The sequence below is a fragment of the Garra rufa genome, chromosome 22, assembly GCF_049309525.1.
Source record: "Garra rufa chromosome 22, GarRuf1.0, whole genome shotgun sequence".
Taxonomy (NCBI): domain Eukaryota; kingdom Metazoa; phylum Chordata; class Actinopteri; order Cypriniformes; family Cyprinidae; genus Garra; species Garra rufa.
The window spans coordinates 24208823-24222565 of record NC_133382.1 but is presented as its reverse complement, the minus strand read 5'-3'; the positions used below and the strand labels follow the sequence as shown (position 1 = coordinate 24222565).

Sequence of the window (13743 nt, the reverse complement as noted above, 5' to 3'; positions counted from 1 at the left end):
CGTAGGGTTTGTTAGGATGAGACAATATTGGTTGAGAAACAACTATTCCAGAAAATTTGGAATCTGAAGGTGCAAAGAATTAGAAAATTGCCTTTAAAGTTGTGCAAATGAAGTTCTAAGCAATGCATATTACTAATCTGAAATTAATTTTTGATATATTTACAGAAGGAAATTTCCAAAATATCTTCATGGAACATGATCCTTAAAAGAAAACTTTATAATTTTGACCCATACAATGTATTTTTGGCTATTGCTACAAGTATACCTATGCTGCTTACGACTTATGACTGCGCTATTTACAACATGGATTGTGGTCCAAGGTCACAAATTGTTTAACCTTTCATCAAGGGATTCAAAGTTATGTCATTCAACATAAGTTTTCTTCATGTTTTTTCAATTTCATGTCTTGAAATGTCTATATTTTTTTCAGCTGTATTTCAACAAAGAACGTGCTGTTAATTTAATTGAATTTAATTTTAGTCCTTAAAGGGATAGTTCACCTCATAATAAAAATTCTATCATTATTTACTCACCCTTATGTCGCTCCAAACCTGTAAGACCTTTGTTCATCTTCTGAACACAAATTAAGATATTTTTGATGAAAGCTCTCTGACCCTCCATAGACATCAGGAGTCCATCCACATTCAAGGTTCAGAAACGTTGTAAGGACATTGGTAAAATAGTCCATGTGACATTACTGGTTCATCCTTAATTTTATGAAGCTACAAGAATACTTTTTGTGTGCAAAGAAAACAAAAATAACAACTATATTTAACAATTTCTTCTTTCCCTGGCCATTACAGATAGTACCATGGTGCATGGTGTTGCTGACGTAGAACTCGCTTGCGTCACACCATTTTTGTTTTCTTTATGCACAAAAAATATTCTCATAGCTTCTTCAATGTTTCTGGACCTTGAATCTGGAAGGACACTTGCTGTCTATGCAGGGTTAGAAAGCTCTCAGATTTAATGAAAAAGGTCTTACGGGTTTGGAACGACATGAGGGTGAGTAATTAATCACAGAATTTAAATTTTTGGGTGAACTAACCCTTTAATGATGAAGTTAATTTTTCAAATAATTCATGTAATTATGCCATTAAATAAATTCATTTTGCCATAATTTAATTAGTGACATTAACTGAGTGATCATGTTTAATGGGACCGTACTAATTTCAGATAACCATGTTCATTTTTCATAGAGTGTCTAACCCAAAACCCTTCTCTTGCTTTTCTCTGCCTCTTCAGTGAACAACCTGGCCCGGTCCAAGTATTGTTGACAGACAATCAGGAGGAGGTCTGGGAGACCAATCAGGATTCTGTGCTTGGCTCACCCTCTCCTCAACCCATGAAATCACCCTCCTCTTGTACAAACTCCCCATCACAGCCCTCTAGCCGCCCATCGCTCAATCCCAGGCCTGCCTCTTCTCAGCCACAGCCCCAAGAGCGTGATGAGCGCAGCAATTGGTCAACCCAGAATGAGGACGAATGGGGTGGCATCAGATTATCGGATGTTCTCCAAGCATCAGGCATCCGGATCATGCCCATACGCAAACACCTTGCCATATCTCTACCCTCTTTACCCCTTGACTTCTGGGGTGTATTGGGAGAGGACGAAGAGGTCTCTACCTGTCAGCATCCTCAATCTCCAAATCCTCCTTTGTGGCAGGGCACTGTGGATAGTCCAGACCGGATACCCCAATCCAGCAATCCCAGTCCCCCTGTTGAGGAGAAGGTGCCGGTGCCCAGACGAGCCCCAATATGGCAGCCCCTGTCTGGATCTTCCCAGCCCTGCACCAAATTGACCCCTCCTGTTGCTGCCCGTCATTGGTCCTCTTGGAGCCTGGACCGTCCTGATGCTGTTGTCAACCCCTATGACACACCTCCTGACCAGAACAAGCGGATGGGACCTGCCCTCTCTCAACACACACCTGGAAGACACCTTGCTCCTCACAGTCCCATGAGCACCAGGAAGAAGAACATCCTTAAGTACTCAAACTTCCAGAGCATGGAGTTGGAACCCACAGAGGCCGAGGACCAGGAACTTTCTGAATTGGATTCACTTTACCAGGCCAGTCTGCAGGCTGGCCCGGGACCTGGCCGAGCCCTGCGCGGTACCAGCTCACCTGCTGTTGGGAGATCAGGTAAATTAACATCTTAAATTGTCTCTTTCTAAGGCTGATGACACATGGGGCAACTGTTTGGAGCAATGTTGTTGGGCAACTTTTTTTTAACAGTGTTGCTTAGGCACTTTCCTATTGAGAATGTGCAATTTCTATCTAGATACTTTAGATGGCCCTGTGGCCCTGTGTCTCACCTGGTTGTATTGTACAAAATGTTTCCCCGTGTTATCATCACCTTAACTTTACTACACAAAAACATGTCTATAAATGTAATTATTGTAAAATGTTTTTGTTTATGAAGACTAATACTAACAAGTTGAACCGTATGTTGCAAAAATGTCATTATTGTCAAACCTGATTTTCTCAAACAGTACCTCCTGCTGCACGAAAGCTGCTCACTGGAGTCGGACGCTCTCGGACCCCCACGGCTGAGCTTGAGAGAACTGTTTATGGACCACCAGGTTGTTGCAGCCCTACTGGATACATGAACATGGTAAGATATGTGGTGTTGCACTCCTGTCTGTAGGTCTGATTACAAAGCTCTCACCCAGGTATTTTCTTTCTCTGCATTTTATTTATTGTGGAGTCTCACGCTTTATCTTTCAAACTTGTCCACAAGTACCTTATATTATAATTTAATTTTTTGGGATTGTTACACAGAATTGGTTCAAAGTCAGAGTTGGAAACATCTTGAAAAAATGCATCTTTTTTCACAAATTTTGTATGTATGCAAATTGTATAATATCCTAAGTATGCATTTCTAGTAATTGTGCAGTTAATTCTAATATTATGATTTCTGTATATATTATTATGATATACTGATTTCATACTGATTGTGGTAAGTTAAGCAAACTCTATCATAACGTCTTAGTTGATAATTCGATATACTTTATTTTTGACAAAACAGCCCATGTTTCAGTTGTGACTGCACATTTTCGGTAGTGACAGACCACATCACGTAATTTTAACTCGCATACTAAAACATAGTAAAATTTTAAAATACAATTTTGTCACTACCATAACAATAATGACATGTTTTGGTTGTGACTGTTTTGGTAGTGACAATTTTAGATACTTTTGAGCCTAGCTCAAAGATGCTAATCAGCACATGGTTAGCTATCACAGTTCTGAACAGTTGTACACACATAAAAACTAAATGTTATTGAATAACACAGAAAAAAGTGTGCTTATTGCAGAAAAAAAGGTGTTTGATAGTGACAGAATTTCAGACTTTTGAACACTTTCACCTCAAAATGATGGACCTATCTACTCACCATGTAGCTATGAGAAAGGGGCATAAATATTTTCTGATCATAAATGTAGGGGTGTAGTAGTTAAAATCAGTCTCAGCCAATGGACTAAAACATACAGTGTTTCAATAGTGACATGAAAATTTGGGCCACATTTTATTATAAAACTTCCACTTTTTAAAAAAAATCTAAATGATATATATATTTTTAAAACAATGGAATAAAATGCAAAAATTATTTCAATATCATTTTCATAAGTTAAAATTTAAGGGTTAGGGTTCAGGACAGCGACCTCCCAATTGAAAGTACCAGATAAATGATGATTTTATACATTTTAAGCTTACTCATATTTTAAATATTATTGTGGGTTTCAATAGATAATAGAAGGATCTTAGTAAACATTCTAAGATTTGAATGCTTAAATGCTATTTAAATGTGTTTTTTGGTTTGTCATCATTCACGTGAACAAGCAACAATTTGCTTCCGATTACAGGTTTTTGTCAGCGAGGGAAAAATTAGGGCTAAAATTGTGTCGTGTTTGGACTTCATTAGATGTTACCCACCTTTAGTCTAAATAATCCAGGTGTTATTTACGTAGTATGTTTATTTATTATTTGCTAGTTCTTTGATGAGAGATGACTGTCTCTTTACTTTTTTTTGTTATGTCTGATTTCTCCCCACATCAGAGCCTGTTTTTCATACAGCGCACAATCTGTTAGCACATGTTGCTCTTGTTTGGGTGTTGTGTCTGGTTTCATCCAGACTTTGTTTTTTTACTGCAGTAACTCTTTGTTCTCTGTAGCCCCTGTCAGTGGCCCATCACGCGCCTCAGTCAGGAGAGGAAGACCAGTATGATGCAGATCACCTGCGCCGTATTGCTCGCAGCCTGAGTGGAACGGTCATCGGCCGTCGCCAAAACCGTCTTGCCGTCTCCCGAAGCTTTGTAAGTATCCCACACATGAATAACACTACAAGTATCTCTTGCTATCCTATTTAATCCGAGGAGCTAACTAATAGCTAAAATATGAGTGAAATAGTGGGGCTAGTGACTACTGGCATTCAAGAGTCTGCAAGAGAAGCCAAAGGAGGGGGGAGGAATCAGATATCTGTCCTAGAAACCCGATAAGAGCGCTGTCACCTATGCAGAAGAGTGCTAACACACAGCTACTGCCACTTTAGCCTGATCTGTGTGTGCTGCCTGTCCCTTGTCAATCACTGCTGAGCTTTAGGTCATTTGATGTACACTTTGCATTTACATCTAGTTGTTTTCATAGCACATGCTGTTCTATAAAAGCTATTTGGTGTATATAGTGTGTTGTTTTGCCATTCATTCATTTCTAATGTATAATGTATGCCAGAAATATATGAATGCATAACTGTATAATATGACATCCACGTGCACCGTTGCACGCAAGGACACTCAAATACACATGCACAACTTCTCATTGTCTTACTGAGTCATACTGCCATCCTGTGTCCATATGCTGTAACTTCACTACATTTGAAAAGAGGCCTGGAGTCTCATTTATAAAGACATGCATATAGTCATCTTCCAAAATGCATTTGTATGCACTTTAAAAATGTTCCCAAATCCTTCTCGCTTTATTCAAGTCTTTTGTACATAAGTGAGAGTGTATGAAAAAGGTAATTTGGTTACTAGATTCTAGTTTCTGGCCATACTGTATATATACATATTTAATTCATTATCCTGTCAGTGATCCACTTTTTATAAAGTTTTCATTCATCTCATTTACATGCACATTATTTTTCAGACCGCGTTCTCATTAAACCTTTACACTCCAAAGAGTGTAAAGCTATTTGACAGTTTCAAATAAATGAACAGTCCCCACTTTTGCCATTTATTATGTTGCATTCTTAAAAATGTAATTAAATAATTTCTTGTCGTTCAAGTCTCCTCAACATTAGCAGACAATAGGTTGAAGGAGTATGAACTGGAAAATATTTGCCACCTTTTTATAAATATAAAATTGTTGATTTTTTAAGTATTGATTTATGCTTTGATTTTATATATTTATATATATATATATATATATATATATATATATATATATATATAGTTGTGGTACTATATATAATTCCATATGAGGTCAGAAGTTTACATACACCTTGCAGAATCTGCAAAATGTTCATTATTTAACAAAAATAAGAGGGATCATACAAAATGTATTTTTATTTAGTACTGACCTGAATAAGATATTTCACATAAAAGATGTTTACATATAGTTCTCAAGAGAAAATAATAGTTTAGAATTTATAAAAACTAACCGTTCAAAAATTTACACACACTTGATTCTTAATACTGTGTTGTTACCTGAATGATCCACAGCTATGTTTTTTTTTTGTTTTTTTGATGATAGTTGTTCATGAGTCCCTTGTTTGTCCTGAACAGTTAAACTGCCCGCTGTTCTTCAGAAAAATCTTTTTAGGTCACACAAATTCTTTGTTTTTTTCTGGATTGTCTGATGCCTTGCAAGGAAACATGATGCTTTGAATTTGGAGATCAGGGTAAATTTAACTTATTTTGTCTTCTGGAAAACATGTAAGTATCTTCTGTAGCTTCTGAAGGGCAGTACTAAATGAAAAATATGATATTTAGGCAAAGTAAGTGTAAATGTACACATTCTGTTCTAGTTGCATTTGAGTCCCTAAGTTGTCAAAAAGATGCATCTAAAAATCATAATCATTGTTGGAAAGGGTTACAAATACACAAAAATGCTGAAAAACCAAAAAATGTTTTATTTTTCTAAAGAACAGCAGGCAGTTTAACTGTTCAGGACAAACAAGGGACTCGTGGACAACTATCACTAAACAAAAAAAAAATCAGGTGTGGATCATTCAGGTAACAACACAGTGTTAAGAATCAAGTGTATGTAAACTTTTGAACAGGGTCATTTTTTTTTTTTTTTTTTGATAAATTCAGCTATTGTTTTCTCTTGTGGACTATGTGTAAACGTCTTTTATGTGAAATATCTTATTCAGGTCAGTACCAAATAAAACATAACATGCATTTTGTATGATCCCTCTTATTTTGGTAAAATAGTTAACATTTTGCAGATTCTGCTGTATATATGAATATTATAAATGTTAGTATAGTATGCTAGTATAATGTTGTGCATTATTGTGCTTACTCATTTCATTCATTTATTCACTCACTGACTTACTGCTCTTGCATCACTGGAAATGATTAGAAAATCATGTCAGCGTGCACTGGCACACCAGTGTGTGATCACAAAAATAGCTTGTACTGCTGCTTTGCACTTGCCGTTCATGTAAGAACATTTTCACATCAGTTGCTTTTAAAGGGATAGTTCACCCAAAAATGAAAATGACGATCTTGTACTCACCCTTACTTCAGTCCTAACCTGTATGACTTTCTTTCTTCTACTGAACACACAAGAAGATATTTTCAAGTCAAGTCAAGTCACCTATATTTACGTAGCACTTTTTACATTTACACATTTACATTTACATTTATTCATTTAGCAGACGCTTTTATCCAAAGCGACTAACAAGTGGGAATACAACAAGTGATTCATCCTAAGGAGGCAGATCAACATAGGAAGTGCTCAAACATACCATATATCAGGCGTTGTTAGAAGAGTGCAGGCTAGAAGGGGAAGATCAGGAAAGAGAGGAGACAGGCTAGAGAGGGAGGATAGAGAAAGAGAGGAGAATTATTATTATTATTTATTTATTTATTTTTTTATAGAGTCACATAGTGTCGAAAAAGATGGGTTTTCAGCAGTCGCTTGAAAGCTGTTAAGGAGACTGAATTCCGGATAGGGGTGGGAAGATCATTCCACCAGGCAGGAACGTTGAACGAGAATGTTCTGGAAATACAATACAGATCGTGTCAATGCAGCCTTACAGTATTAAACAGGAAAACAGTGTGTCGATAATGCAAGAGGACAATAGCAAACACATTTTTCTGTTAAGGTCAGTTCATCATTGATTTAGTGATGTCATGCACAGCTCTGTTGACAATAAAGTCGACATTATTGACAGAAATTAATTTTCAAGAATGTTTCAACTGCTGTCTATAAATAAATGCCACGGGGGTTCAAAACATAGTTTAGTCAAGAAATGTTTTTCCACAGAAGAAAGAAAGAAAGTCATTCAGGTTTGAACCTATAAGAGAGCGAGTAAACAATGACAAATTGTTCATTTTTTGGGGAAATATCCCTTTAATAAATCTCAATTAGTTCCTCATTTTTGACTTAGGATCAAATCTGATCTTATGTGCATTTTATAAATGAGGCCCCTGATTCTTTTCGTGCCTTACTTTTGTGCTCCCCATCTCTTCCCCTCTCCCCATCCCACCCCTCTCTTCTCTTCTTTTTCTCTCTTTTGACTGAATGCACTTGTGTTTTCCTTGTGCGTATCAATGTGTGTGTTGTGTGTGTGTGTGTGTGTGTGTACCTAGCTGGGGGACTCCGGGGTTACGTCATATCACAGCTCCATGTACTCACCTAGTTGCCTTCAGTTTCCATTGTCTCATTCAGACCTCCATCTGCTCCAACCCAGCTGTCTTCATCTCCTTCCTTCATCTTCACCCCCGTCTCAGCAGCCTGGGCCTTGCAGAGAGGCTCCAGGTAAAACCCACTCTCGTTTTCCACTTCCATAACCACTTGGAACCCACTTGTTTCCCACTTGTTCATGTTTCCGCCATTGCATTGCAATTGAGTCCAGGTGCCAGTGGCTCCCCCCTTGCTAAACAGTCTGCATTCGCTTCATTTTTGTTTCCTGCTGTTGAAAAAAAGATCCTCTTTCGTTGTTGCTTTTTTTTTCTTTGATTGGTCTGGATCCTGTCCTTCACACTCCATCCTACCCCACTGCAGGACGTCTCCAGAGGTTCTCCGAGTTTCTGGCTGTGTTTGACCGGCGTCAAGCTCTCTCCAGTGGGAAGCGCTACGGTCCAGCACTGAGGTGTATTGGAAGACATCCTCTCTGAAGTTCTCACCCAAACCAATTGGCTTTGGACCAGGTCCTCCAGCCCTGGATGTATCTGGACAACCCTTCTGCACACCCCATCCCATTCTCTTCACAGTTTCCTGGAGAACTGGAAGGAGCACGTCCTGAGACCTGATGCCATCCTCAATCACCCTGCACTCTGTATTGTTCCTGGGATGATGCCCTTCTGTTACCCTGCTGTAGTCGGTAAATCTTTCCATGCAGAAGCCCCTGAAGCTCGATCCACAGCATGACGGAAAGAGACACTGAAACCATTTTTTTATTTACGAGCACTGGGATGGAGTGATTCTTTAGGGCTGAGGTGTGTGTGTATGACTAACCTATGGTCAGACCTGCAGCATGCAATGATAGGAGTGTGGGGTCCAGATTCGGACTCCCGCAGTGAGCCATCCAACCCAGAGCACTTAACTTAATTAACTCCAACATTTAATTAACTGCAGAGGAGAAGCATACGGTACCTCCTTGCTGCACTAGATGGTAAATGTTTGTTTGTGTGTATGCGTGTGTGCATGTGTTGGGTGGTAAAAGGGGAGGGGCTTATTGTAACCCTGCCCTCATTTATACTACTGGTCAAAGGTTTGGAATAATTAAGATTTTTAAAAGTTTTTGAAAGATGTCTTGTTTGATCAAAAATACTGTAAATATTGTGCGACGGTTTTGCAATTTAAAGCAGCTGTTTTCAATTTTAATATATTTCAAAAGAAATGTTTCTTGAGCACCAAATCACCATATCACAATGATTCTAAAGGATCATGTCACACTGAAAAGTGAAGTATAGTTTTCATGAAAATTCGGATGTCTTCACAGCAATAAATTGCACTTGAAAATAAATTTTAAACATAAAACCGTTATTTTAAATTGCATGTAAATTGTATAGTATTTTTAATCAAATAAATGCAGTATTAGTGAGCTTAAAGGGATAGTTCACCCAAAAATCAAAAGTCTTAATTTCTCACCCTCATGTTGTTTCAAACCCGTAAGACCTTCATTCATCTTCGTAACCCAAATTAAGATATTTTTTAAGAAATCCAAGAACTTTCTGACCCTGCATAAAATGAAACATTCAAGGCCCAAAAAGGTAGTAAGGACATTAAAATAAAAATTAGTCCATGTGACATCAATAGTTAATTTTACAAAGCCACAAGATAACTTTTTGTGCGCAAAGTAAACAAAAATAATGAATTTATTGATAAATTTCCTAAAATTTAAAGTTCACGAGAGACCCACAATGCATGCGTAGAACCTGGATGCCTTATGTCTTGTTTACAAGCAGAGGAAGACACGCTAGAGCTGCACGATTAATTGCTAAAAGATTGCAATCTCGATTCAAACCCCCCATGATCTCGTTTCTAAATGGCGACGATTCCCAGTGTCTATTAAACCTTTAAAAAAGTCATACCAGGGTATTCAAATCTGTGTTTGCACTACCGCTAGCACAGAGAGCAGACAGCTACCATGTTAAGTAAGAAACAGCTTTACAAATGGTCTTTTCATCTACACAGTATTATTTCTGTCTTGCAGTCATTTACGTTTTCACAGAAATACTGGGAGTAAAGGTCATAGTTTGGATATAAACACTGATGTCTATGGTAGCGATCAAAATAGAGCAAGTCATCTTTTCAAACTGGCCTTTCAAATAACGTTTATGTCGATTAGATCGTTTCACCACTAGGTGAAACTAGTCACTGTTAAAAAAATGTATTTGTCATTGAATCATTCATTTAAGAAATTTGTTCATCCAATAATAAGTTACATATTTATGAGTGAGCCATTGAATCATTCATTCAAACGTTTTTTTCATAATTTTTATATAAATATATTAGATTTTAAATTTATTAATTCATGCAAATCAATGAAACACTTTTAAATAGACTACAGTCATTTTTTAGTTTATTTTTTTGTTATTGTTTTCTTTGCGCACAAAAAGTATTCTCGTAGTTTGATAACATTACGGTTGAACCACTGATGTCACATGGACTATTTTAACGGTGTTCTTACTACCTTTCTGGGCCATAAAACGTTTCAGCTGCGTTGCTGTCTATGCAGGGTCAGAAAGCTCTCAGATTTCATCAGAAATATCTTAATTTGTGTTCTGAATATTAACGAAGGTCTTACGAGTTTAAAAATGACATAAAGGTGAGTAATTGATGTGCGACAAAAATCATAATTATTCCAAACTTTTGAGAGATAGTGTATTAAAGAACATTCTTTACCCTTCCTCCTCGCCTGTTCCACAGATGCAAGTTTTCAGCAAACCAACGTCTCGGAATCGTCGTCGCTTTGCTGAACATTTTTTTCCCAACTCTCCTGCGAATGTTTTTTGGTAGCGGGATGGGTTATTGTCATGTACTGTAGATGCTAAGTACTTCAACCTGTACTAAGTGAATCGAGATGTTTTGTACGGTGTCATCTCTCAGCTCTGGTGCTTTTTGTCGGAGCAGGCATGTAAATCTGCGGCCCTGGTGTGGAGCGTGGAATGAGACTGTCTCTTCTAACCTTTTTCCTCCTACTTCTCTGATACGGGCATTCCCTGTAGCACACAGCTGTTTTGTGTCTCGTGTTACAGGCAAAGACTGTGTACATGTTTGACTGAACATACACTAACAAATGAATTTATTGTTATTAAAAAAACATCCAAACTACGACATCTTAAGAAATATACAGAGGAATGGAGAAACTACGTAATGACGTTATGGAATGTTAATCAATTCTAGTGGTAATAATTATTATCTGCATTAAGACAAGTATAGTACACTTCAGAAGTGTAAAGCTGGAGAAAATCTGCTATTTTAATTCCATTGACAGTTCTCCCATTTATACAGGGAGATATGCCAAGTTAAGCTTCCTTTTTACTCTTTATTTTACTTGATTCGATTTTTTTATTTACTTGCAGTGACACTTAAACCACAGCTGTGAGTCTGGCACATGATGGATCTTCAGGCCTGTAATAGTTGAGGGATCTCATCCCATTCGATTTTTGTAGAATCTATATTATTTCTAGATTTTACTTTAATCAACAGCTGAAGAATGTTCGGCCCTGATAGCATCGATAAAGCTTATGCAAAGCTTCACTAGCCTGAAATTTGGACAGTGTTATTATGTATATGGGGCCTTGAGCAAGGAATGCTTTCATACTGTTATTCAAATAAACGCAAAGAGATATATTAACGAAAATCTGATCAACAGATGTTTCGTATCACGTTATAATATGATTAATGCAGTATTTAACTTTTCATTCTAATCATATTGTGCTGTGATATGCATTATTTTTTCATTAAAAGCCTTTGAGTGCTGAAACTAAAAAGATTATAACAGATATAACTTAAAGAGATCTAGATCTTATTTAACTTTGTCTTAACCAAAGATTGGCTCTAACACAAAGATATGTTTTTTTTTTTTTTGTCATTTATTCATCTTTCTTTTCGTTTAAAGGATTTTTGAGAATGTAGCAAAGGTGGTGTATGAGTATGCTATGCAAAATGCTCTCTCCTGAACTACCAGCAAAGAGTCAGACTGGGACAAAATCAAATACCTTTTCTTTTTTCCTATATACTGAGGAAGAAAATGATTTCCTGCTGAATTGTTGAATCTTTACTTATTAATGTCTGTACAGTTAACAGCCTTTGAATGCGCGTTGTAGCTGGTGGGAGGAGGATTTCTCAAAGATGAAATGGCATTTCAAGGTTTTCCATTTGGGACTCATTTGTAAATGCTTGAGGTTGAGTGAACTTGTATTTTTGCAATAAAGTTATTACCAATGCACTCCAGCAGGGGCGCTGCACAAACGCCTACACTCTGTGTCTGAGTGCTTTTTTTCTCCATAGAAAAGAGTTTTTGTCTTATGATACAAAGTCTATATAAAATAGCATTTTAATGCATCCACCTTTTTTCAACATGGATGTAAGCATATGGCTTAGACTTCCAGTTTATTACCCGCTGTAGGGAAAAAGGAAAAGAATAACAACATGCAGTGAACAACATGCAGCAATCTGGCTGCACTACAAACCACTGTGTGCTTATAATTAATTACATACCAATTTGCAATATCAAGCAGCAAAAGGAGCTGTTTTGTACACGCTCAAGCAGCTGAAGCAACAACAATGTCTCGTAACAATGTGGGTGTTTTTATAGTTAAAAGGAAACATAAGAGTCTTTAATTTCTCCCGACACCAAAGCCACTGAGGACGCAGTGGAGTAGTTTTGTTTTTGAACGAAATTTGCCAACGAATTCTTGCAAAAAAAAAAAGGAAGAGAGGGACAGAGTGAGACATGCACCAAAACAGGTCGCTGTAAACAGAGCTGTTTTTGACTAGGTAAAAAGGGTGTTGTTTTACACAAAGTTTGAGGTATTTTAACCAAAGTACACTCTTAAAAATAAAGGTGCTTTAAAAGGTTCTTCACAGCGATGCCATAGAAGAACCATTTTTGGTTCCACAAAGAACCATTCAATCAAAGGCTCTTTAAAGAACCATCTCTTTCTTACTTTTTTATAATCTGAAGAACCTTCTTTTGCCACAAAGAAACCTTTGTGAAACAGAAAGGTTCTTCAGATGTTTAAGGTTCTTCATGGAACCATTTAGGCAAAAAAGGTTCTTCTATGGCATCATAAAGCACCTTTATTTTTAAGAGTGTATGTTGCAGACATTTCATGAATACCCTAAACAATCATACAAATTGGTGGAAAATGGGCATCTGATGTCTCCTTTAAAAAGAAATTCTTTTTGGCCTATTGCCTCGAGTATTTTCACAGTGTTTTATCATTCATCCACATTGATGCACTAAATTTAAACTTGCACATTTTGCTATTTATTGCGACTGAAGATATTAATTATTGTCATGTTTTTGGCTGTACTAAGTGGTTGGACCAGGATAAACATTTGGAGTACTATAGACTGCCAGAAGTTATAACAAATCAAGGAGAAGAGCGCAAAACTGTCTGAGGAACAAAAGGCGTTTATCGTTGGCCAAACTAAACCAGGATTTCCAGGGCAAGAATCTTGACAACATTCATGTTTGTACTTATCATTTCCGGTCAGGTAGGTGAAATATTAGGCTAATATCTTAATACCGCTTGTATGTATCCTTACCACCTATTTACTTCAGTTTGTCAAAATATTGTGCCCTTTCCTGCTTACCAAGTCCTTCTCTACATGCTTTAGCACTTCCACATGTTTCTTTCCATAGTTTAGACAGCATAAATTAGCAGAACAATGTATTCAGTAGTACATGCAATCCATGCTGTTGTTTATATCCGAGTATCACCAATATGACCGTGCATCTGGGTAACTGATCAAATCGTGACACAAGTGAAAACCCTCTATACTACGATGGCAGCATCCTCACAAAACCTGAAGTATTCATGGAACTGTACTCTAACAACA

General features: G+C 37.2%; 1 protein-coding gene across 3 annotated transcripts in view; it reads left to right on the top strand.

Annotated features, from left to right (window-relative positions):
- Positions 1 to 12153, top strand: part of usp54b (ubiquitin specific peptidase 54b) — a 138900-nt gene extending 126747 nt beyond the window's left edge. For 2 of the 3 annotated variants that reach the window (XM_073827752.1, XM_073827754.1), the window contains 4 exons: positions 1246 to 2141; positions 2492 to 2613; positions 4173 to 4313; positions 7815 to 8215. In XM_073827752.1, the coding sequence (XP_073683853.1) occupies positions 1246 to 2141; positions 2492 to 2613; positions 4173 to 4313; positions 7815 to 8015 (1360 nt within the window). In that variant the 3' untranslated portion in view covers positions 8016 to 8215. The other variant, XM_073827753.1, reaches the window with a different exon arrangement.
- Positions 12154 to 13743: the final 1590 nt, after the last annotated feature.